This window comes from Bombyx mandarina, chromosome 11 (assembly GCF_030267445.1).
Source record: "Bombyx mandarina strain Sakado chromosome 11, ASM3026744v2".
Taxonomy (NCBI): Eukaryota; Metazoa; Arthropoda; class Insecta; order Lepidoptera; family Bombycidae; genus Bombyx; species Bombyx mandarina.
This window is the reverse complement of record NC_143218.1, coordinates 3,455,786-3,482,020: the sequence shown is the minus strand read 5'-3', so window position 1 is coordinate 3,482,020 and position 26,235 is coordinate 3,455,786. Positions and strand designations below refer to the sequence as shown.

Sequence of the window (26,235 nt, the reverse complement as noted above, 5' to 3'; positions counted from 1 at the left end):
CGAACCAATCGGATACGAGCAATGTCACGCGATAAGCGCCTACACGTTGATTGGTCAGAATGACGGATCTAAAAAGTGTCGTGACAACTTTTCGTAAGAATTTTTTCCGTCTAGCCCCCTTTCACAACGCGCGATAAGGAACTTCGTTCCAATAGCTTACTATAGCAAAAAGTGTCGTGACAACTTTTCGTAAGAATTTATAGCAAAAAGTGTCGTGACAACTTTTCGTAAGAATTTTTTCCGTCTAGCCCCCTTTCACAACGCGCGATAAGGAACTTCGTTCCAAAAACATCGGTCTCTACTTACTAGTTGCGATTGTGATTAAAAACCGATTGTATTTTATTTAAATTCGTGTCTAAATGATTCGTTGGTCTGAGTTATCACAGCGCATTAGCTAAGTTCTAGATTACGTGATAATGAATCAAAAAAAAAATCATTCGGTATCGAATCATAGCTTAACTGTACTGGACGCGTTCAATGTAATTTCAAAATTAATTAGCCGTAAATAAATAGCTCTAAATAGGGAACTCCAAAAAGCAAAATGTGGTCAAACAACTTCCTTTTCATTTTCGGTAAGTTTTAATTCGAGAATATGTTACAAAAAAATTCCCTACTTTTTTGTTTATAGTCTAAGAGGCTATTCCAGTCACGCCCGGACGGGTGGGTGAGCGCACGGGCTCATCCTGAGAGAATTTGCAAACACTAGCCCTAGCAAGAGCAGTGCCTTGCAGAATCTACCATCGGAAGCGAATTGTTTATAGAAAAATTACACGCCATTTTTTTGTTTATTTTTTATTGCTTAGATTGATGGTTGAGCTCACAGCCCACCTGGTGTTAAGTGGTTACTGGAGCCCATATACTTCTACAACGTAAATGCGCCACTCGGCTGCATAACCATACAACGGCTGCATAACCTTTCAAACCGAAACGCGTTACTGCTTCACGGCAGAAATAGGCTGGGTGGTAGTACCTATCCGTGCGGACTCACAAGACGTCCTAGCACCAGTAATTACGCAAATTATAATTTTGCGAATTTTAATTTTATGACTCAATGCGCCGCGTAGGGCACTGGTGACCTACACGCCAGTCAAAGTGATAACAAATATTTTTGTCATCAAAGCGTCTCGCGAACCAATCGACCGTGGAGAGAGGGAGAAAGCGAGATAGGTCGTTTCTCTTATACACAGCATTCCCTATTACAAGAGAAATTTGATTTAAGAATGAAGCGTTAACGGTGTTTTTAGGTACCTCAAGCACCGGTCACCGTTCTCGTCGAACCCGTCGCTTGCGACGAAGGGCTCGACGAGAATTAACCCTCAGACACAGCCCACTGAGTTTAACGCCGAATCTTCTCAGTGGGTCGCGTTTCCGATCCGGTAGTAGATTCTGGCAGGGCCCTGAAACTGTGATACTTTAAATCAAAAAATTTGTTGTAAGGAATCTACTTAGCGACATCTTGTAGCGGATGCCCCTAAACTTATATGTTGTTAAAGTTAAGGCATTCCATTATTGTATAACTAAACACAGAAAAAAAAATCATACAAGTCTTTAATTGTTATAGACAAATTGATTAAATGTTATCAATTAGTGGTTTATGAAAATTTACAAAATCCTTAATTAAAAACAGAATGTAGGATAGTTAAACTGTTAACTAACATGTTAATGCCATCTACAGGAGCAATGAGAAACTAATCGAAGCGAAGCCATCTAGTGGCCGACGCCCGTAAACATTTTTGTTGAGTGCTTGAGTTGCTTATCTATAACTAATTTATGTGTATTATCTGTGGATTCTGCGAAGCACTGCTCTTGCTAGGATCAGTGTTAGCAACACTCCGATTTGAGCCCCGTGAGCTCACCTACACGCTAGGGTAACGCTGATATAGCCTCTCAAGGCTATCAACACAGGTAGGATTTTTTTTTATGAAAAATGAAGAAAACCACAATACTGCACACAGCAAAAGAAGTTTTACTTCTTTCACGTGAATCAACTAACACGTGCATCATTATTTTAATAATATTACTGCATAATTTTCCCTTCAGCGTGCTCGCTTCAGTTGAGCGCGGTTTTAGCTCTGTGGTCGTGCTCCGAGGATGATGATTGTTCGAGCCTCGCCGGAAGTGTCTGCAGGAGCGGAAGTTGCGCCTGTCCACACGGACACCAATCCGTATTGGGAGGAAGCTTGTGCGCTACCGGTGAGATTAACTGACAATGTTATTAACGCATCGCTAGTGATAGCACACCGAGCCTTCTATCTAGGGATGATCGATATTCGATATTTAGCTGGAAAACATCGATGTTTTGGTTCCGATTAAATCGACAAATCGATGTTATGAGAATAAAATATCGAATTATCGTAATGTCCATATTCATATATTCAAACGAGGCTTGCGGAGGGTACTTAATGGTAGACAGCGGCTTGGCTCTGCCCCTGGCATTGCTGATGTCCATGAGCGACGGTGACCACTTACCATCAGGTGGGCCATATGCTCGTCTGCCTATAAAGACAATTATTTTTTTGGGCTGGCAACTATTTTACACCCGTTAGGCTATAACGTCGTACACTTGTGCCTTTAAAAAAGAAATATAGTTTATAGTTTATAGTATGTCTTATTGTTTTACCGGTTACCGTCCTCGTCGAACCCGTCGCTTGCGACGAAGGGCTCGACGAGCGAATTAACCCACAGACACAGCCCACTGAGTTTCTCGCCAGATCTTCTCGGGTCGCGTTTCCGATCCGGTGGTAGATTCTGCGAAGCACTGCTCTTACTAGGGTCAGTGTTAGCAACATTCCAGTTTGAGCCCCGTGAGCCCACCAACACACGTTAGGGTGAAGCTGAAATAGCCTCTCAAGGCTATCAGCATAGGTAGGAAAATAATAAACTATTTTGTTCGCAGTGGCTCCGTATCATACTTCAGCTTGCGTAGAAAGTCATCAGTGCTCAAGACTGTTCACGTCATTTGAGTGCAGACGGAGCGGCAATGAACGAGGTAATTATGTTTGTATACATCGCGGGTGAACATTCAGTTAAGAAAAAGAGAAAAAAAGACTAATTCTTAATATACCTAGTCAGGTCATAAATTCTGTCACATGTTTAATGTAAAATAATTGAAACAAGTTTATTCATTATGTAACCATTCATATACCAAAATGAACTTAACAAAACATAGATTCTTATGACACTAAAGTTTATTCAAAATGACCTCCGTGATTTTGAATACAGGCCTTCAATCTGCGCGGCCAGTCGTCTATCGCAGCACGAACGAGGTCCATGTCAATATCGGCGGCTGCCTTAATCAAGGATGTCTTGAGTGACTCCAAATTGGGATGAGGCTTTGAGCACGCCTTTTCCTCCAAGTGTTGCCATATCTTGTAATCTAACGGATTCAAATCTGGACTGGAGGACGGCCAGTCTTCGTGCCGGATGAAGTCGATTTCACGCGCCGCCAGCCAGTCTTGTGTGCTCTTCGCTCTATGAGCTGGCGCCGAATCTTGTTAGAATACCCAGTGCCTGTTATTGAACATGGTATGAGAAACAGGTTCCACAAGGTTCGTCAGGACTGTATTTTGATACACAACTGCATTCGTTTTTACACCTTTCTCACAAAAATGTACCTCTGTTAAGCCCCAATAAGAAACTCCCAACCGTACCATGAGCGAGGATGGAAAATGACCTCGTTGGACACGCGGAATACGGTTGCTCGCTTCTTCATTACTGTGTGCGTACACCTTATCATTTTGTTTGTTGTAGCTCTCTTCTACGGTAAAAATTTTTTCATCCGAAAAAAGAATTTCCCGATATTTTTTTCCCGCGTACCGCTTCAACAAAGCGCGACATCTCTTCAGTCTCAGGTCCATTAGACGAGCATTCAAACGATGTCCTGTTTTTCTTCGATATGCCCGAAGCCCTAAGTCTTCATTTAACACCCTTTTCACCGTGGTTCTGCTTAACCCCATCTGAAGGGCCAACAGTTTCTGCTTACGTTTGGGATTTCTTTGAATTCGCGCCTTCACAGCTTTTATCACTGCTGGAGTCCTAACAGACCGAGGGCGACCACTTCTTGACCTGTCATCTACACTAGAGTCTTCATTGTATCGTTTGATGGTACGATAAACGAATCTTTTGGTTATATTCAAATTTTTCAGTATGTTAAACATTTGAATTGGCGTGTAACCGCAACGATGCAACGCAATAACTGCAACACGGTCTTCTTTAAGCGTCCACTCCATATTTAAAAATGAGTAAAATTCTAAAAGTTTTTACATTTTTATTTTCATGAACAATTCGAATTCAATAAACTTTTTTGTGACCAGCATTCTAAAATAAAAGTTTTTACTGTGTGACAATACTTATGACCTAACTAGTTATATAGATTACGTGTCACGATGTTTGTCCGCGATGGACACCTAAACTACTGAACCGATTTTAACTTTTTTTTATTTTAAATGTGTGTTTTGTTCCAACTTAGGCCACAGGATGGTTTTTATTTCGGTGAGGCGTTCGCTCCTGGCCTTTTAATATATTTTTTTGAATTGTATTTTTTGACTTGTTTTTTCGTTATTGTAAATATTTTTACTTCAAAAAAAAAATATTTGAGAAAAAACAAAATTACAGCCCGCTGAGTTTGTTTCGCTGGGTCAGCTAGTTAACAATAAAATGATTTCTTATTTTGATTATTGTTATTAATTGTAAGTTTCGTAAGTCTAAAACAGATGGCGATTTAAATCAGTTTTTACAGATAATTGTAATACTGTCTGACATTAATATCTCATAGATGGCGCTGTGTTAAAAATACCAACGATTCACATAAGCTACTATTTATTGGCACAAACACCACGTGTTGCCGAGGCTAAAGTATAAGTGAGATTTATTTCGTAGTAAACGCAATACAGTGAAATCCAATTTGTTTTTTAATGCTTAGATAATTGGACGAGCTCACAGCCCACCTGGTGTTAAGTGGTTACTGGGGCCCATAGACATTTACAACGCAAATGCGCCCCCACCTTGAGATATAAGTTCTAAGATCTCAGCATAGCTACAACGGCTGCCCCACCCTTCAAACCGAAACGCATTACTACTCCATGGCAGAATAGGTGGTACATACACGCGCGGACTCACAAGAGGTCCTACCACCACTAATATTATATTTACTAAGACTGCAGTGGAGTTTTTAGACTGTTTCTATTTCCCATACTTATACACCTTAGATTTAAACCTGAAGTAACACGAAATAAAAAAAACAAAACGATTCAAGCAACTTCGTCCTTCGAGTTCCCGCCAAAAAATCACAGAACATCTGACAGCGGCAGCTAATGACATTACTAGTTCTATTTTCCCAACTTTAAAGGCATAGGTATCATACCATATAATCTTGTGTGTTTTTTTTATTTTTATTTTTATGAAAAATGATGTGTACCAAAATAAAATGAAGTTGATTAATTTGAAACATTAATTGATTGGCATGAAATCAAATGAAACGAGATAGATGATATGGGATGAAATAATATAATCTCAGTAAAATTGTGGTTATTTACTGAAACTTATTCAGTGGACTTTTTAGAAGTTTCCGAGAAGCTACGTCCAGCGGCTTTGTTTCATTTCCCCACATTCGTGCACTTTCACAGATTTTAAACAGTTAATAAACCATCGCCAACGCACGCAACTAATGACATTGATTTGACAGGTGTTTTTTTTTTTTTCCTCCGCAGACGGCAAATGTTTTTGTCAAGAAGACCACCACTACTTCCGCGGTCGTTGCTGGCCAATAGCAGAGTACGGAGCGACTTGTACGCGCCACGAGGAGTGCTTAAGCGTGATGCGGGATCCGTTTAGTCTTCGATGTGAAGGCACCTGCGTCTGTGCTACAGGATATTACAGCAGGCAGAGGGGGGAGTGCAGAAAGATAGCAGCGGGTAAGGGAGGGGGGGAGTTTCAATCGCATTCTTAAGACGGTTATATAAGTTCGATCTGTCACACATTCTACTGCTCCGTTCGCTTACAAATTATGGTTTGCAAAAAAAATAATTGAACCTGTCCCTAGAATCCTTTAAATATATCCTATGGAGGGTATAGGTATGGAGAGCAGTCTCATATGGGAGAAGCTTGAAAAAGTGTCCCACTTTCAGCACTCACAACAGTTCAAAAATCCTCCAGGGCTTAGGATGTTACTTCAACTTAATATAGCGCACCTCAAGCACCAGTCATCGTTCTCGTCGAACCCGTCGCTTCCGACGAAGGGTTCGGCGAGTAAATTAACCCACAGACACAGCCCACTGAGTTTCTCGCCGGATCTTCTCAGAGGGTCGCGTTTCCGATCGGGTGGTAGATTCTGCGAAGCACGACTGTTGGTAAGACTAGTGTTAGCAACGTCAGAGCCCTGTGATCTCACGCTCGGCTAAGCTGGCATAGCCTCTAAAGGCTACCACCAGCTTAGGTAGGGATAAAAGAGAGAAAGGGACGCCAGACAGATTGACGCCGTAACACGTTACGTAACGAAACGACTTGCCTTCTCATAAAAAGTCATCACTTCAAAAACCGTAGTGAATTTTCGTAAACTGTCACATTATTTTCTTTGTAGCTGTGGGTGAAGGATGCGTCCTGGACGAAGACTGTCAGTTCCCGGGCGGAGCTTGCAACGTTAACACGTTCAGATGCTACGACGTGAACGCTCGTGAGTATCTCTGATCATGATTTGCGATTTTAACCCATAATTCATCTACAATTCGCACGTTTAGAATTATCAGCCCGCTGAATTTCTCGCCGGATCTTCTGAGCGGGTCGCGATTCCGATCCGGTAGTAAATTCATTCGCGAAGCAGTTGCTCTGGTGTTGTTAGGTCTCCTTCGGAGGCGCTCGGGCAGCTGTTAGAAAATCCCACCCCTCCTAGGTGAGCCTTTGCTCGTCCACCTGTTCTGGTGAAACTGGAAAGGCCTCCGGGCTACCAAAATCATTCACCTTTAGTCTCAGTATAGTTATAACGGCTGCCCCACCCTTCAAACCGTAACGCATTACTGCTTCACGGCAGAATAGGTGGTATCTACTCGTGTGGGGTCACAAGAGGTCCTACCAACAGTAATTACGCAAATTTATTATTTTGCGGGCTTTATTTTTATTACACGATGTTATTCCTTCACCATGGAAGTCAATGGTGAACATTTGTTGAGTACGTATTTCATCAGAAAAATGGGTACCCCCGCCTGCGGGATTGGAACAACGGTGCATCGTTCAATACGAATGCACCGGACGTCTTATCCTTTAGGCCACGACGACTTATTTCAAACGAAAATCGTTTTGATATTCCAGCGCCTACGGAGCCTCCGCCAGCGCCCCCGGTCACTGAGCCCATCACAGAGCCAACAACTGCAGAGCCGGGCGACCGGCCCACCACCGAGGAACCCGAAATAATAGTCGTCGAAGGACAATTCTGTGACCTTAACAATCCCTGCCCTAGTCCTTACCAGTGCTCCAAATTTAGCTCCTGCGTTTGTCCCGTCGGTTATTACGGGAATGAAGCTGGTACATTGTGCTTAGCTGGTGAGATTTTCTTTCTACTCCCCCTCTATGAGAATACGGTTTTCGGTCACGAATTTCCACCACCACCCTTCTGAATCTGTGATCTATAATGCAACGGGTGCTTCAACATTCAAAGAAGAAGGTAGTCATAGGTGGTCGTACCTTATAACATACCCAATGTTGGAATGCACGGAACCGACACTAAGAAATTTCTTATAGGCCATCTAACAGTGTTTTTTCTTAATCGAAATAGCATTTTAGTCATTTTCAATTGAGCTATGCATCCATAAAAGCTCTTTGCCATCTACCAAGAACGCGTTATCAGCTTAATTGGTTACATCATGCGGTCACCCAGACGTGAATTAGAGATGGGCCGCATAGCAAGGGCGCCGTGGGCGAACACCAGCTGGATGGTCAGATCTGGTTAAGTAAGGGAGCGGTTGGTGGTATACACCATGCGGTCGATACCATCCATGATCGAACACTGGAGGAAAGTAACATGTGGTCGCAACCCTCAGCAGTGTGGGAATGATCGAGAAGAGAAGTTATAATTATTGTGACATAACTAAAGAACACATGAAGAAAGTGTTTAACCTTAATAGACACTGAGTAAGATCTTTATTCTTAGAGACAGTTAAAATAGTAGTTTATTATTTATTTATTGTATAGATGAGTGAACGAGTTTACAGCCCACCTGGTGTTAAGTGGTTACCGGAGCCCATAGACATCTACAACGTAAATGTCACCACCTGCCTTGAGATAATAGGTTTAAGGTCTCAGTTTTTTCAGCACAACGGCTGGCTCACTCTTCAAACCGAAACGCATTATTGCTTCACGGCTGAAATGTTACATTAAAATTACTTCTTAGCCTTATTGAGCTAGATTGTTATCCTAGTATTATGTCACACCTAGGTTTTGGTACATAAAAGACAGGTAAATCTCGCTGGGGGCACCTGCGACTCGGCGGTTGAGAGCCACTGGCCTAATTCACTAGATCTTAACTATTCCACCAGAACTTGGTTCGCCGTCTACGTCAGAGCAGTGTGTGGGATTGCTCGCCGAAGTAAGAGACGGCGTTTGCACCTGCCCCGCCAACTTCTTCTTCGATGAGAACATGAGGGATTGCGTTAAAGGTGAGTTGCAGTTTAGGGCTATTATCGATTTTCGCGCGCTGTGAGCACAATTAATTAATGGTTCATTAGCGCGTTTTTTATTTCCGTAATGCCGCCAGCGAATGGAGCTAATTAAACGGAGACCGTGAGGGAAATGTATGTCGGAGAAGCCACAATTATTAACACCATCGTCAGACATCGTAGGGGCGAATAGGGTGATCGAGCTAAGAGAAATATTTAGTACACCAATCACGTTTGTTCTCTTAGAACAATTTAGAAATCTTCTCATAACGTTAGCAAACGAAAACGAATGACAGTTCTTAGGACGGAGACACCGCTCCTCAAGAAGGCTGGTTGGTAAGTGTGATGGCGTCTACGCGCCTCCATCGGCTAGGCTCTGTCGTAGCACGAAGTTAGCCGAGTTCCGACGATACCGCAATCGTGCTGCCATCTCTCGGGAAACGTGCTGCGTTTCGTTTAGCTACCAAACTAATGACCGTTTCCGACATATAGATATTGTTACGTTGGTAAGAGTGATGCCATCTATCGTCGAATAGCAGAAACTGATATATAAAGAACTAGTAATGTCGAAAACTCTCGAGAATTGTTACGTCATCTATTATCAAATAGCGGAAACACATATCGAAACGACTCGACTTATCGAGAATGTTCTCGATAATTGTAGAGTTGTCGTGTCGACTATGAAAGCGTTGTAGAAATGACATGAAGACAGTTAGTAATCGGAACTACTCGAAGCGAAACCGCGAACGGATCGCCTGAAGCGAAGCGGAAGAAGTGAATTGCGAATTGTAAAGCATTCTAAGTGTTTAATAGAGTTTTAATTTGTAGTTCAGTGAGCAGCGATTCCAAGCCCCAGCCTGATCTAAGTCTGGCACTGCTTGATCACGTTCATATATTTTTTTTACCTACGCTGATAGCCTTGAGAGGCTATTTCAGCTTCACCCTAACATATAGGTGAGCTCACGGGGCTCAAACCGGAGTGCTGCTAACACTAACCCTAGCAAGAGCCGTGCTTCGCTAAATCTACCAGCGGATCGGAAACGCGACCCGCTGAGACGATCCGGCGAGAAACTCGACGGGCTAACGTCGCATTCATAATATCGTATATACGTTATAATACTCATTGTAAAAATGAATATTTAAAAAAAACCTAATATTAAAAAAAAAACTAATTTAAAAAAAAAAAAAAAAGACATGCCCGCTGAATTTCTTGCCCATTCTTCTCAGGACGGAGACTAGTTCTTGTGAATTGCCGGTAGTTCTTTTGACGTTCAACAAGTGTGTACTTTCATTTATGTTGAACAATTTTTTTGATTTGATTTGATTTGATCGTTGCAGTGACGAGAAGGATCACGGATTCGTGCGTGTCCGACATGAACTGCTTCACGTTCGGCTCTGCGGCGAGATGCGGTCCGCCGCAGCAGCCCTGGCAGCTGAGGAGCTGCGAGTGCATCCCCGAGCTGGCGGTGTGGGACGCCGACAGGAACATTTGCAGATTCTTCGCTGGTAAGCAACTTGACAGCTACATGTGCCCGGTCGCATTTTAACAATAAACTTCTATGTTAACAATAAATAAATAAATGACATTAAATTTCTGTGTGTTTACTGTTAGTTATTTAACCTTCTCGATAGCGTACAACTGCATACAATTTCGAGTTAACTTTTACGCTATCGAGAACGTTAAAATCTCGCAGTGAGCATTTATTTTCGTTACGGAATTTCTTGATTCGGTCGCCGCGCTCAAAGCCCGCGATAAAAGCTACGCAATAGCTTAAAAAAAAAACGTGTAAAATCGTACAAAAAGTATCTCGATAATTGAGCGTGAGTTAGTATAAAAATTGAACTGAATGTTAATAAAGTTGACGGTGCTTATGTTTTCTAAATTCAGGACCGTCAATTATTAATAAATTAAGAAATTTTTGTATAAAACTACTAATTACGAATTAGATTATTATTATTTTTAGCGTTTTTAACGTGAACTACATTCCTTTAAACTGTAGACTCGTTTTGGCTTTATATATTATTATTATGTACCTACAGTCGGCTCTCGTTAATTCCGACCTGCGATAATTAGAACCTCTCTATAATTCAAAGTTATCACGAGTTCCCTACAAAATCTCTTTCTAATTCGAACTAAATCAATACATTTTTATGCACTTGGTAATTCGAACGAAAAAATCATTGCTATATAATAAAAGGACGCGTTAATTCAAACTCATCGGCGTCCAACACTCGACAATTCAAAGTTGCAGAGAGAAAGAGGTCGAATGATTGTAATGTAAGTACATTTTGCGACAAGTTCAAACTTGTATCAACATACACGAGCCTTTGTTTTTGTTATGAACGAAAGTGATGAAAAAGCATTTTAGGCACTTTTTCTCTTAAAAAAAGTTATTGAACAGTCTGAGCAGCAGCAATGTGTTTTGAAGCAAACCAGTATAACAGAGTTCTTTCGAAACATTAATTAATTTACATTATGAATAGGTTTATGTATGTATACGAATGTAGGTACATGTATGTATGTACACTCTAAACTTTTTTCATTGTTATAGAATAGCAGCTAATAAATAATTATTGATCAATACTTAGTAATTCGAAGTTTTGTTTATTTTCTCTCACAAATTTCGAACCATTTGATATTTCAAACATTCGATAATTCGTAATATTTTAAGAGTCCCTCAAGTTTCGAATTAACGAGAGTCGACTGTATTTAAGTTTTTAACTTGAAATTCAGTTTTATTAATAACTTGAAGACATTTAATTGATATGTATTCTTTGCGTTTTCTTTTGTATTTTTGTTAATTTTGAAAGAACAATACAAAAAAAATATTCTAACCTTTAATTTTAAATTAAAAAAAAATTGAAATTTATAAAATTGAATTTCAAATTAATATAGATTAATGTAAGTTTTAAAAACGCGAACGTCACTTTGTTTGTCCATCAAATCAAATCAAATAAAAAAAAATTTATTCAACATAAATGAAAGTACATACTTGTTGAACGTCAAAAGAACTACCGCCAATTCACAAGAACTAGCCTCCGTCCTGAGAAGAATTGGCAAGAAACTCAGCGGGCATGTCTTTTTTTTTTTAATATGAAATTATTATTCGTTTATTTTTTAATATTAGATTTTTTTTTAAATATGAATTTTTTACAATGAGTATTATAACGTAACAATTACTACAATATTGAAATGCCCGGAGCGAGCAACTCATTCCCACTTTGTGCAATCTTCTAGATAATCATTGACTTTATAGTACGCTTTATTGCACAGATGTTCTTTAATAGTTTTCTTAAACCTATGTATATTATGTAGGTTCTGAACATCTTGTGGGATTTTGTTGTACAGGCGCACAGACAAACACCCGAATGGATTTCATCACGTTTCGATAGTGGAATTTCGTATGAACTTTTTCATTGATACGGAAAAGCATTTAGGGGTAAATTTAATCCAGAAAAACGTTTTAAAAAATTATCTAGGAGTTTCCAAATCGATTATCAAATAGCTTGGACATCTTCATATACAAAGAGGAAATTTGTCAGAAGGATTTCGTACAAAGAGGAAGAATGATGACCTATGAAATACTCCTTGAAGTAAAAGTCGCTGATGTTTTTGAAATGCTTAGGTGGGTGGACGAGCTCACGGCCTACTTGATGTTAAGTGGTCACCGGAGCCCATAGACATATACAACATAAATGCCGCCACCCTCTTTGAGATATAAGTTCTAAGATCTCAGTTTTTACAGTACAATAGTACCACCCCACCCTTCAAACCGAAACGCATTTCTGCTTCACGGCAGAAATAGGCGCCATGCGGACTCACAAGACATCCTACCACCACCATTTGGCGTTAAGCCATTACCGGAGCCCATGGGCATCAGCAACGTAAATTCCGTCACCTTGACACAAGAGTTCTAAGTTCCATTACAACGGCTGCCCCGCAATTCAAAAGCACTACTGCTTCATGGCAGAAATAAGCAGTGGTATCTACTCGTGCTGGTTCACAAGACTCCCTACCACCAGTGCAAGGATCTTCCTAATCTTATCTACACCCCCAGGTATTGGTGAGACCTGCGAAGTGGATAGCGACTGTCTGGCCGGTGAGCTGGAGATCCAGTGCGTCAAAGACGAAGCCGGCCAGGGTTACTGCACCTGTCCCGAGGATCTGATCGCCGTGGATGGACTCTGCGTCACCAGCGGATTAGGTTCGTTTTCGCAATACCACTACCGCATCTCTATTTTCACGACACAATTCCCGATCCTGCGGACCGAATGATAAACAGTCGACGTCGCCTTAAATACGTCATTACGGATCCTCACGATCCATTAACGATGCTTTTAGGTACCTCAAGCACCGGTCACCGTCCTCGCCGAACCCGTCACTTGCGACGAAGGGCTCGACGAGTAAACTAACCCACAGACACAGCCCACTGAGTTTCTCGCCGGATCTTCTCAGTGGGTCGCGTTTCCGATCCGGTGGTAGATTCTGGGAAGGACTGCTCTTGCCAGGGCCAGTATTCGCTCGGCTTCGCTGGCACAGCCTCTAAAGGCTACCAGCTTAGGTAAGGAAAAAAGAGAGAAAGGGACGTAAGGCAGAGTGACGCCGTAACGCGTTACGTAATGAAGCGGTTTACCCTCCCATAAAAAGTTATCACTTCAAAAACCGTAGTGAATTTTAGCAAACAGACACAGCCCACTGAGTTTCTCGCCGGATCTTCTCAGTGGGTCGCGTTTCCGATCCGGTGGTAGATTCAGCGAAGCACTGCTCTTGCTAGGGCCAGTGTTAGCAAATTCTCTCAGGTTGAGCCCGTGAGCTCTCACCTACCCGTCCGGGCGTAGCTGGAATAGCCCCTTAGGCTACAAGAACAGTTTTCAAACAATCAATCAAAATCGGGGCGCACCCAAAAAAATTCTCATATAAAACCTCTTAATTTTTGAAGTCTATTAAAAAAATCCGACCAGTTACAGCGGAGCCTCGCCGGATTAAAAACCAGACAAGCGATAATTATTACTAACGACATTAAAGACATTATCGATCGATTGATAATTTCGAAATATTAGTATGAAACGTTTCGTCCTTAAGTCTCTGATAAGAATGTTCCAGAGATTGGAATGTCTCGTGATAAGCTTACATTGTGTTCGAAGTAGGTATCCGCGACCAAAAGTCGGGTTCAATGTACTTTGTTCGAAGCGAAGTCAGACGCGATTCTCCTGCATAACGAGGGGTCAAAAGGTGTTCAGCTTAAGCGACATTTTGGCAACTTCACAGACGAGCCATTTAAAGTTTGAAATTTCGCCCGACAGAAGTGATCTTGCATGTGACTGTTTGTTGTGGATGTTTCAGTCATTGTTTTGATTATAATAAAACTATAATTGAATACTTAAATCACTCATTTTAATTTTCTTCAGCGTCCATCTTTTACGTTACATTTTCATCATCTGTGTTGCCAGTCCTATAAACATCCCCCCCTTTTAAAGTACAACTCCCCTTTATCTATTATGTAATACATTTAGCCAATATCAACAAAATCCTTAAATCTAGTGGGTTTCTTAACTACTCGTCCACTCCTTGTTATTTTATCATTACTACATTGTTCATTTAAGCCACCCCTGCTGATCCTGCTGCTGGGAGTAGGTAGATTAGCATTATTTGTAGAACTATCCAAGGACCTACTTCTCTCCCGTGATCTTGCTGGACTCGCCTGGGTTGCCATGTTACTTCCACATACTATTTTTTCTAAGCTAGGCTCTTGTATAACATATTTAGCTGAAGGCTGACACATGCTATTATCTAATACAATATCAGGTATATCATCTACAGCAAAATTATGATTTTTTACTTCAGTTGTTCTACAATTGTTTTTTGTATCAGGTGAACTGTCTGGCACTCTTTCTAAAATATATTTTCTGTTTCTTCGGTATATTTTTCCTTCACTATCAGCTACTAAATAAGAACGGGGCTCAGTACAATTTTTTATAATTTTTCCTTTTTGCCAATTTGAATCTAATGTTTTCTTGAAATATACCTCTTGGTGAAGTTTTAATTGGGGTAATTCTTTTGCACATTTGTCATAATTCTTTTTTACAGAGTTTAAATGGTTATAATATTTACTGTCACAATAAAACAATTTAGGCTTAAGTGTGCTTCTAGGTACTGGTATGAGTGAATTTAAGTTTCTAGAGTACAATAATTGTGCAGGCGATGGCATATAAGGTTTAGGTGTATTTCTATAATTTAGCAAACCAAGGTATGGATCTGAGCCATCCTCATTACATTTTCTTAGAATATTTTTAAATATTTTTACACCACTTTCACTTAACCCATTTGATTGAGAATGCTTTGGGCTTGATTTTATGTGCTCAAATTTATAATAAAAAGCAAATTCTTTAAATTTCTCTGACATAAACTGTGTACCACAATCTGTAACTACAAATGATGGTATGCCATGCCTTCCAAAAATAGATTTGCAGTTCACTATTACACAATCACTTGTCAAATTATCTAGTTTACATACTTCAATGAATTTAGTATAATAATCCATGAACACCAGATAATCTTTATTATTCAGGGTACAAATATCAATGCCAACCTTGTACCAAGGAATCTGTTCTATGCTGTGATGAATTAATGGCTCCTTTTGTAAATTTATGTGGTACTTCATACAAGGTTTGCATTGTTTTACAAATAGTTCCAGGTCGTTGTTTATTTCTGGCCAGAAAATACATGATCGGGCTCTCATTTTACAAGTGTTTAACCCAGCATGACCTTGGTGAATATTTTGCATCATTTCAGTTCTTAAGGATTCTGGTATTACAATGAGATTACTTTTCAATACTATACCATCTAGCACACCTAACTCATCCCTAAAAGTCCAATAATTTCTTAAATCTTTATTTACGTCTTTAATGTTTTTTGGCCATCCTTGTTTAACATATGTTATGACCATTTTCAGTATTTCATCAGAAGCAGTAGCTATTTGTATTCTTTTTAGTTGTACATTAGATATAGGTAGACAATCTCTTTGTAGTTTAACATGACAGATTATATTGTCGTGCAGTTGTTTCATTTTTGGCCCTACTGTATCAGCGCAACTACGAGATAATGTGTCAGCAATAAATAATAATTTACCCGGTTTGTAATTAACATGCAAGTTATAACCCTGTACAGCTAACATCATTCTCTGTAGTCTTGCTGGCACTTTATACAAAGGTTTTTTAAAGAGTGACTCAAGTGGTCTATGATCTGTTTCAACATGTACTTTGCGGCCGTAAGTATATTGATGCATTTTATGGCAGCCAAAATAAATTGCCAGCATCTCCTTTTCTAACTGGCAATAGCGTTGTTCTGTGGATGTAAGTGCTCGGGATGCATATGCAATTGGTTTACCATTTTGAAGAACTACAGCCCCCATTGCAGTTGATGAGCTATCCACAGACAACACTATTTCCTGATTGGTATTAAAAAAAGCTAAGCATGGACTTTTACATAAAGCTTCTTTCAATCTCTCAACTGCATGTTCCTGATTGCTATCCCACTGTCAACCCTTCTCTGAGATCTCCAAGTTCGCATTGAATACCGAGATTTATTACTCTTTGAAAGTAATCCTCCAACCTGTCTTCATCTTGTGTAACAGTAAAAAACTCGTTCCTTGCTATAGTTAGACTTTTCTTTGGTTCAAAGTACGCTTCAAACTTTTTGAGCACGTGTTCAAAAGTATGTGATTCAGATGCGTTTAAGTTGAAAGAATTGTAGAATTTGATTCCGTTTTCGCCAATACAATTCAGCAGAATTGATATTTTTCTTTTGTCTTTGGCGTCATCAAGGCCATTAGCAGACAAATATATCTCCAACCTTTGACGATACATTTTGAAATTTTCGGCAAGGTTACCTTTGAAATCCATACTGGGTAAAAGTGGCAGGAACCCCACACCTGACACCATGTTTGTTGTGGATGTTTCAGTCATTGTTTTGATTATAATAAAACTATAATTGAATAATTAAATCACTCATTTTAATTTTCTTCAGCGTCCATCTTTTACGTTACATTTTCATCATCTGTGTTGCCAGTCCTATAAACAGTGACTAGGATATGTATGAAAATGGTAATGCAAGGTAAAGGGGGTAGAGATCGACCGAAGAAGACATGGATGGAGTGTGTGAATGATAATATGAGAGTGAGGGAGAGAGAGGAGTGAGGGTTGAGATGACTGCTGATAGAAGATAGAAGAAGAAAAAATTGCTAAGCCGACCCAACCTAGTGGGATAAGATGGAGAAAAATAAAGAAGAAGAAATGATAACTTAAACTAATCTAAGTTGAACTGTTTAATATTGAAATTGTTTAACTCGAGACAAAGCTTAGTTTATTACATGTTATGTATACTAATATGATAATAAAATTGTAATATAAATTGAAAAAGATATATGAATAGTTATGTGTCACATACGTTCGCGGTACCGCTGTGCCGTGTGCGCGAGAGAAAGGGACGCCAGACAGCCTGGCGCCGTAACGTAACGAGTTACGTAGCGAAGCAACTTACCCGCCCATAAAGAGTTATTGTTTAAAAAAAAAGAAAGCTACTGTACACTACTTCACTCAGTTTTGTTCTCCGGATTCAGGATATTATCAAAATAGCCTTTCTACTCATATCTGTTCATAAAATATTTATAACCACTGAGATACCATGCACCCCACGTTTTTTTTACAATAAAATCATTTTTTCTTACACTATTTTTAATTCAAATTTATTAAAGTTTATTTTCTATTTTTTAGTTGGATTTTTTATAAAAGCGTATTTTGTTAGTTTTTTAAACTATTATTTATTTTCCATTTTTTAGTTGAATTTCAACTTTTTAATTATTATTTTTTAATATTGAGTTGTCATGGGTCCTTAATAATCATATCAAATTTCGAGTTAATCCGACGTTTTGAAGGGGATCAAAATCATGTTCAAAGATTCCGTTACATACAGACTAGCATAGATGCGTCTGAAGCTAATAAAAGCGTATTAAAAAAAAAGGTACTCCACACTATTGCACTCAGTTTCGTTCTCCGGATTCCTCCTCAGTTCTCGGCGAGGCTTGTCAAGTTTCCCTGGAATGTTCTGGTACGGAGAATGCTGTCTGCACGGATGGCGTGTGCTCCTGCAACACCGGCTACCAGCAGGTCGACGACTTCTGCGCCCCCGGTGAGTATTAAGCTGATTACAGTATCTACAGCCGGATCTTACTGGTGGTAGGACCTCTTGGGAGTCCGCACGGGTAGTTACCACCACCACCCCGTTTCGGTTTGAAGGGCGGGGCAGCCGTTGTAACTATACTGAGACTTTAGAACTTATATCTGAAGGTGGGTGGCGCATTTACGTTGTAGATGTCTATGGGCTCCAGCAACCGCTTAACACCAGGTGGGCTGTGAGCTTGTCCACACACCTAAGCAATAAAAATAAAAAAGATCTAACCCACAGACACAGCCCACTGAGTTTCTCGCCGGATCTTCCCAGTGGGTCGCGTTTCCGGTCCGGTAGTAGATTCTGCGAAGTACGGCTCTTGCTAGGATCAGTGTTAGCAACGTCGTCAGGTTTGAGCCCCGTGAGCTTATCTACTAGTTAAGGTTACGCTGATATGGTCTCTCTAGATAGACCATCAGCTTAGGCAGGAAAAAAAACCTCTAAATTAACCGAACGTGGAGTTGCTTGGTCGATGCACGAGGCGATGTCCTGGCTACTTAGTGCGAGCTTTTTAACGTTCTCGATAACGTAAAAGTTAACTCAAATTTATATGCAGTTGGAACAGCGCCCCTAGCGGCAAACGTTCCAACTCCATACAAATTCGAGTTAACTTTTACGCTATCGAGAACGTTAAAAAAAACTCACACTAAGCACACGGATCAAATTGACATTTCGCGCGCGTATCAAGGATCCATGACGTCACAATAATGATATAATATCGCTCTAATATCCTGATTAGTGTCGACAGGAAAGCAAAAAAAATATATCTTTGTGTACTTTCAGTTATTGGCGGAACCTGTTCTGTGGATTCGGACTGCGTTATCCCGAACACGGCGTGCTTCGAGATTGACAACTCAATGACATGTCAATGCAAGGAGCGTTTCGTGGCGTACGACGACGAATGCTGGCCTAGTGAGTTATTCAGGAATTTTTACTGATGGCAGGACTTGTGAGTCCGCGCGGATGGGTACCACCGCCCTGCCTATTTCTACCATGAAGCAGTAATGCGTTTCGGTTTGAAGGGTGGGACAGCCGTTGTAACTGAGACCATAGAACCCATATCTCAAGGTGGGGGCGGGATTTACGTTGTAGATATCCATGGGCTCCGGTAACTGTGAGCACGTCCACCCAACCAAGCAATAAAAAAATCTCTCTCTTCTCGCGTGACGTCAGAGCTGGCAGTTCGAATAGTTCCGCTACGTCATCACGTAAGACTATCGCCAATATGCCGACTCTACAGACAACAAATTGTTTTTTTTTAGATGTGGACGGCTTCCAGTCGGCTTGTAACGTGACCGCGCAATGTACTCAAGCTTTAGGGAACGAGGGTGTGTGTCTCGACGGAGCCTGCGCATGCGTGGAGGGCTTCCACCACAGGGGCGGCAGATGCTGGCCGATCACGGGTGAGTTGTAGATTTATTTACGAATCTCAACTGACGGGGTCAACGAATGGCCTCTTTTTTTTCCTACCTATGCTGCTAGCTTTGAGAAACTATTTTAGCTTCACCCTAACGTGTAAGGGAGCTCACGGGCCTCAAACCGGAGTGGTGCTAACACTGGCCCTAGAAAGAGCACTGCTTCGCAGAATATACCACCCGATCGGAAACGCGATCCACTGAGAAGATCCGGCGAGAAACTCAGTGGGCTGTGTCTGTCTCGCTCAGTTTCATTTTCATTGCGCGCTGTTTATTCTCCTGATGATCGAGTTTACCTAAGCCCAGTGGTAATCAACAACTGTATTTGGCTATCACGTAATGAGATTCAATGGACTGATATTGTTGGCCGACTTCAAAAAAGACAGCTCTCAAAGTGTGCTTAGTTGACTCGGACTACCTCCATGATGTACTCATTTCAGTTTTGTCAAAGTTAGATTTTTTTTGTCAAACCTTTGTATATTCTTTTAGTGGTTAGATGCATGGACGAGCTCACAGCCCACCTGGTGTTAAGCGGCTACCGGAGCCCGTAGACATCTACAACACACGTGCCGCCTTTCAACTTGAGGCAGATAAGCCGTAGTTTTAATTCAGAATCATCACCAGTACCGCAATCTGTTTTCAATACGGCAAATGATTCCTTAAACATACAGTAATCATTTCAATATTTTTTTAAAATAAATATTTCTTTGTTTCATACGATAATAATAATAATAAATTATATACTATTATATATTTTCCTATACAAATAAATTAAAAACGTGTGGTGTCGTGGGACACCGGATAGGAACGAAGTTCCTTATTATAAAAATATTAATTTTAAGTTCTGTTCGCGGTATAAGGAAAATAATTATTCGGGTATACATTTTTTATTATGATTTTTTTATTGATAAAAAAAGTTATTTTTTGTACGTTATCACAAAGTTAAGTCGTACACTGTGTGCATTACTAATAAAAATCTTACGTTACGGACGTTTTTTCCCGGTTAGGGTACCCCTCCACATCGTCCCATAAGGAACTTCGTTCCAAAAATATTTAATAATTGATAGCTTCATTATAATTTAACATGCAATAAGGACGCATAATTTGAACATTCCTTAATTGATTAAAATCAGTTTCTGATATGAAATTTATATAACTAGCGACCCGACCCGACTCGCTTCGCTTCGCTTCGGGAACTTTAATTTACACTTGACAAATAAATATGTGCTATATAATTGTAGAGTTTCATAAAAATCTATCTAATAGTTTTTGCGTGAAACAGTAACACACATACATCCATACATTCTTACAAACTTTCACATTTTTATTATTATAATAGTAGGATTATTTAATAAGTATACCTATTTGTAAAAACTTCTAAGGTAAACCACTGCCTTCTATCCATAGTGGTGTTCAGCCAATTACTTTACCAGCGATTATTATAACATCATCTAGGTAACCAAACGTACAGTCTAAATAGATTCGTTTTATTAACTAAAGGTCTGATTTTCAGGTTTATTCGAGGTCTGCAATAGGGACAGCCAGTGTTTCCTCGGCGATTTGACCGAGAGGGTGGTCTGCAGGAACAGCTTGTGCCAATGCGACTTTCACTATCCTTACTCTGAGGAGCTGCACACTTGCAGTGAGTACATTCATCTTAACCTAAACGGCTGAATCGGCTACACTGTGGCGTCGGAACGGTAACTTAAAGGAAGAGGCTGTGAATTTTACGGTAGCGGCTTGGCTCTGCTGAAGTCCACGGGTGACGGTAACCACTCACCATCACGTTCGGACGTATATTCGTCTGCCTAAATAAGCAGTAAAAAAAACTTTTAAATGTAATTTCAATCCTCGCATTTTCGTCACAAAATCGTTTCGCACTGTCTTCCGAACCAAAAATACTAAGACAGAGTAAAAGATCGAATTACCAGTGGCCGTAATTTAAAAAAAAGAAAAGAAGCCGTGCGCCATTTGGAAGTAACGTTTCCGCACTGATTCCCTTTGAACACTAGTCCTCGAACACACACCGTAATGTTTATAACAGGGATGGCCAACCGGTCCCTAACACGTCATTTCGGATCCTTCCGATCCAGTAATGGTGCTTTTAGGTACCCCGAGCACCGGTCATCGTTCTCGTCGAACCCGTCGCTTGCGACGAAGGGCTCGACGAGTAAATTAACCCTCAGACTCAGCCCACTGAGTTTCTCGCCGGATCTTCTCAGTGGGTCGCGTTTCCGATCCGGTGGTAGATTCAGTGAAGCACTGCTCTTGCTAGGGTCAGTGTTAGCAACGTCGTCAGATTTGAGCCCCGTGAGCTCACCTACTAGTTAAGGTTGCGCTGAAATAGCCTCTCAAGGCTCTCAGCTTAGGTAAGGAAAAAAAAAGGTAGGTAGATCGCAATCGACCGGTCGATCGTGGCTATTAGTTTAGTCGATCGTGGCAAGACAAAAAATATAAATACATAGAACAGACTGCGCAACGTAATCACCAATTGCTGCACGCGTCATCTTCATCTTGTATCATTTGTTACATAATGACCATTACGTCACATTATTTATCCTCTCTTCTACACAATAATTCTCTTTTAATATATAATTTCAGGTTTATTTTTATCTTTTTAATAAAAGAAAGTATGCTACTTATTTGTATACTGAACTACACTGTTTCATTAAATATCAAGAAAGGTCATTGGTAGATCGCAGTGTGTTTCGTCAATAGACAGTAGATCTTGGTTCTAATCACGTTGACTACCCCTGGTCTATAGGCTCTTGTCACTGAATAACACGAGAGTAAAATCAATAGAAAAAAATTAATTAATTGACATTAAAATTTTCAGCGTCATCCGCGTCAAGAATGGCGGGAAGCCTATTCATCATGGCCGCCGCGATCCTTCATCTGTACTCAAACAAAATGTGATATTATTAATTAAATAAATTGTATTTATGCTAAGATTTTCGAGAGTTTTATTTGCTGACTTTGATAGCGTTTTAAAAGTGTGCACACCCAACAATTACTGCATTACAACATATTACAAAATATTACATTAATCCGCCTATAGCACGGTAGATTGATTCCGCGTTATAGGAAACGCGTTGTAGAAGAATTCTCGTATAACGCGCTTGTATGACCCCACATAACGCGTTATGTACAAATATAATAGAGAAAAAAAAACAAGCTTTAACAATTCAAAAACTAGGAACTTGTGTAAAGTGTCTGTCTCTTTTTACTTTCGCTTTTTTCCGTTTCATCGACTTTGAAATCACAACGATGCTAAATAAGTTTTAATTTCAAATTTCAATAAGCAAGGATTTAGTGAGTACTGGCCCGATAATATGATACTATGACCCCACACACGCATTTACTTAAATAAGTTCTTTAGCCTTCAAAATACGAAACATATTTTGGCGTGTTAAAACGACTTAAACAGTAATCTTTATAATACAAAGAAGAAAAAAAACGAAAAACACAATTTCTTAATAAATCGCGCGTTTAAAAGGCCTTAGTCGTTCGACCTTTGACATAACACGCTTCTGTTGTTTAAAAATACATGAAGAGCATGTTTCTCTGGAATCTATCCTCTACTACTTTGTAATAAAAACTGTTCTTCCTTGAAATCAAATGAAGTTGTGACGTTTTACGATTCATAGACGTCTTTCATAAAACTAACGCTTTTGTCTCTTTGCAATTAAAGGTTATTTAGCTATGACGTAGTTTGTACATGTTACCTTTTGAGCTCAGAATGTCCTTGCAGTGTGCGTGTCCGCCCTTTGCTGTTTAATTTGAATTCGGAATTTCGGTGTTGGCGCCAAATGTTGCTTGTTTTTTTTTTTTGTATCAAAGAGTTCTTGTAGGTAAAACTCACTCTACTAAATTCTTTCATTTTGTGTATAAAATATTTGAAATTTTGAAGTTAAACGAAACAATTCAGCCGATTCGTTTTCGACATTGTGATTACGATCACAGATTTGATCTTTGACATATTATCGATATACACTTATTTTTCATTTGTTAATTAATATATTAGGACACCGGCTTAAACGACCAACTGCTTTTAGGAAATTCATGAGCTTAATATGTACAAATTTGGATAAAAACTCAAATTAATTGACAGGTTTTCATAATTAGCAACATTAAAACTAATTCAAATTAATAATATTGATATGTACTGAATAAGTTTTTCAGTGATGAATTGATGTGTTTTATTGTTAACTAGCGGCCCGCTCCGGCTTCGCTCGGGTCTTTACCATAAATTACAATGATATTTGACGTTGTTTTATTTTTTAAATAAATGAACACTTACTGCGGCATAATTGTAATAGTTAGACATATGCTGTCGCGACACTTTTTATAAATAATAATGTGTTCTATACAGTCGTACATTATTTTATTCTATCATCAATAGTTTTCGCGGGGCACGCGATTTAAAGAATATTTTAGGTAATTTTTTTACACCTTGGGTTACATTATTGGAGTTTTAGTAAGGATCCCTAATTTTTTTAAAAAGATTATTGCCTATGTCACTCGAGAATAGTATAGTTTCCAAATAGTGAAATATTTTTTCTAATCGGTTCAGTAGTTTCGGAGCCTATTCAATACAAACAAACAAACAAACAAATCTTTCCTCTTTATAATATTAGTATAGAAGTATAGATTAATAAATGTTAAGATATAAATATATATATATATATATGTCGGTGCGTGTTTTTATAAACCATTAGTTCATGACTAATAAAGATGGGACGACAAACAACAGGTGCAAGCATTCATCGAAAACAACACGTGCAAGATAAGAGTCGTAAACAACATCGTCCCACCACGATACCTTGCTATAAAAACGCTCCGTTGTTGTCTCTCGAGCACGCCCTCACATTAAGACGGTACGCGACCGTGCCGCCTTCATTCTAGGACGTCTCTACCCGATGATATGTAGGCGAAGTAAAATGTCCCTTAGAAATAAGGTGACACTCTACAAAACTTGCATACGCCCCGTCATGACCTATGCAAGTGTAGTGTTCGCTCACGCGGCCCGCACTCACTTAAAGTCATTCCAAATTATTCAATCCCGTTTTTGCAGGATAGCCGTCGGAGCCCCGTGGTTCGTCAGGAACGTCGACCTCCATGACGACCTGGACGTAAAGTCCATCAGTAAGTATCTACAGTCGGTGTCGATGCGCCACTTCGATAAAGCGGCACGACACGAGAACCCTCTCATCGTGGCCGCCGGTAACTACATTCCCGATCCTGCGTACCGAATGGAAAGCAGTCGACGTCGCCCAAAACACGTCATCTCGGATCCTCCCGATCCACTAACGGTGCTTTTAGGCACTTCAAGCACCGGTCACCGTTCTCGTCGAACCCGTCGCTTGCGACGAAGGGCTCGACGAGTAAATTAACTCTCAGACACAGCCCACTGAGTTTCTCGCCGGATCTTCTCAGTGGGTCGCGTTTCTGATCCGGTGGTAGATTCTGCGAAGCACGGCTCTTGCTAGGGTTCGTGTTAGCAACGTCATCAGGTTTGAGCCCCGTGAGCTCACCTACTAAAGTTAGGGTTACGCTGAAATAGTCACTAGGGCTATCAGCTTAGGCAGGAAAAAAAAAAAAAAAAAAACTCTCGATCTCAGAAGCGAGCGAGTCGCCGTGTCGGACGGAGCGCTCCTGCGTAATATACGCTCTGAGTTCATTTCTGGTTTTATTGACTTACGAAGACCGCCCGCTTACCATGTCGCTACCCGAAAGTGGAAATACTCCAACATATATAATATATATTTCATGGATGCCGGAGTAGCAGCCGACGCGACGTGGCTTTTTAAATATTTTTATCTTATTTCCTATCTAATCGTTGGTAACTTAAAGATCTATTTCAATATCGCGCAGACCAGTAGGTGAGCTCACGGGCCCAACCTGAGAGAGTTTGCTAACACTATCCCTAACAAGAACAGCGCTTCCCTGAATCTACTACTGAATAGTAATCGCGACCCACTGAGAAGATCCGGCAAGTAGCTCAGAGGGTGAATAGGATCTTCTGATCATCCAAAAAACTAGCGATCCACTTGCATCAGTAACAAACAATACATTGGATATTCCGTAAGCAACTTCGAGAGAAATGCCAGACTCTGTTTGAAGGCTTTTGTGATATTAAAGCTCAAAGCAAGTGCCTTGCCTTTGCTCTGCAAGCATTCGCCTCCCTGATAGTAAGAAATAGGTATAAGACATAGGCTTGGCTACTTCGGTCACAGCCCGCCAACAGCTGGATAACTTAGACCCCGCGGCCGATCACCTAGCCGCTGGTGTGACCAAAACCCTAACTGGGTTGTCGGTCGCAACCGCCCTACGAGAAGCTGAGGACTGGACGAGGTGGAAACAGCTCATAAGGCAGGCCACTGTCAAGTTTCAAGGACACGACCTTCAGTAATGAAGAAAGCGACGAAGGAGAAGATAGGTTTGGATAGTTTTCCAATCACACATCAATTCTCGTTACGTGCTCTGAGTTCGCCCCGACAAAAGCCCTCTAAAAAGAAGCGGCATTTAACCTTCGCCTGCCACCCTCTTGGATGATAGATCCTGCTGGTTTCCCGCCCTAAAAGTCCAAAATGTGATTTGCACTTGACATTACTTCCGTTTTTTTTTTTAACTCAGATAATACAAAGAAAAGAAATGAGAACTTAAAGCCACATTAAGACGTTCTCTATATAATTAGATACTCACAATTACGCGTTATGACCTAAAATACAAATAATTTTACTAAACGAAAATAGTCGCCAGCCGTAATCAGTGGAAGCGACACAGAAATAAATGGTAAAGAAAACATCTGTTATTTCTAAAACCCACCTGACAGCTGCCCTGATCCAAAAACTTCCGATACTGATATTTAATTACAATGAAAGCAAACATGGCGCATTGACGGCTTCAACATGGCGACGATGACACTACACTTAGTTTGACACCTGTC

General features: G+C 40.2%; 1 protein-coding gene and 2 long non-coding RNA genes across 3 annotated transcripts in view; 2 read left to right on the top strand and 1 right to left on the bottom strand.

The window, feature by feature from the left end:
- The window catches only part of LOC149501910 (uncharacterized), a 184,396-nt gene that overhangs the window by 49,230 nt on the left and 108,931 nt on the right, over positions 1 to 26,235 (top strand). The window lies entirely within an intron of this gene.
- LOC114244458 (uncharacterized) lies at positions 424 to 22,237 on the top strand. The gene is made up of 14 exons (XM_028176296.2): positions 424 to 572; positions 2,041 to 2,193; positions 2,897 to 2,989; positions 5,709 to 5,912; positions 6,578 to 6,670; positions 7,303 to 7,533; positions 8,526 to 8,645; positions 9,984 to 10,151; positions 12,704 to 12,850; positions 17,713 to 17,832; positions 18,655 to 18,783; positions 19,134 to 19,274; positions 20,800 to 20,928; positions 22,123 to 22,237. The coding sequence occupies exons 1-14, from the start codon at positions 542 to 544 to the stop codon at positions 22,200 to 22,202; spliced, it is 1,839 nt and encodes a 612-aa protein (XP_028032097.2). The 5' UTR covers positions 424 to 541; the 3' UTR covers positions 22,203 to 22,237.
- LOC149501916 (uncharacterized) lies at positions 14,645 to 16,691 on the bottom strand. The gene is made up of 2 exons (XR_016323862.1): positions 16,498 to 16,691; positions 14,645 to 15,235 (listed from the first exon to the last, which is right to left on the bottom strand). It is a non-coding gene; the product is annotated as an uncharacterized LOC149501916 (long non-coding RNA).

Bases quoted from the DNA above. Each gene is read 5' to 3' on its own strand.
- LOC114244458 (XM_028176296.2), top strand. From the start codon at position 542: ATGTGGTCAAACAACTTCCTTTTCATTTTCG. The intron at 573-2,040 runs GTAAGTTTTAAT...TTTTCCCTTCAG, and splicing joins CAACTTCCTTTTCATTTTCG to CGTGCTCGCTTCAGTTGAGC. The intron at 17,833-18,654 runs GTGAGTATTAAG...GTGTACTTTCAG, and splicing joins CGACGACTTCTGCGCCCCCG to TTATTGGCGGAACCTGTTCT.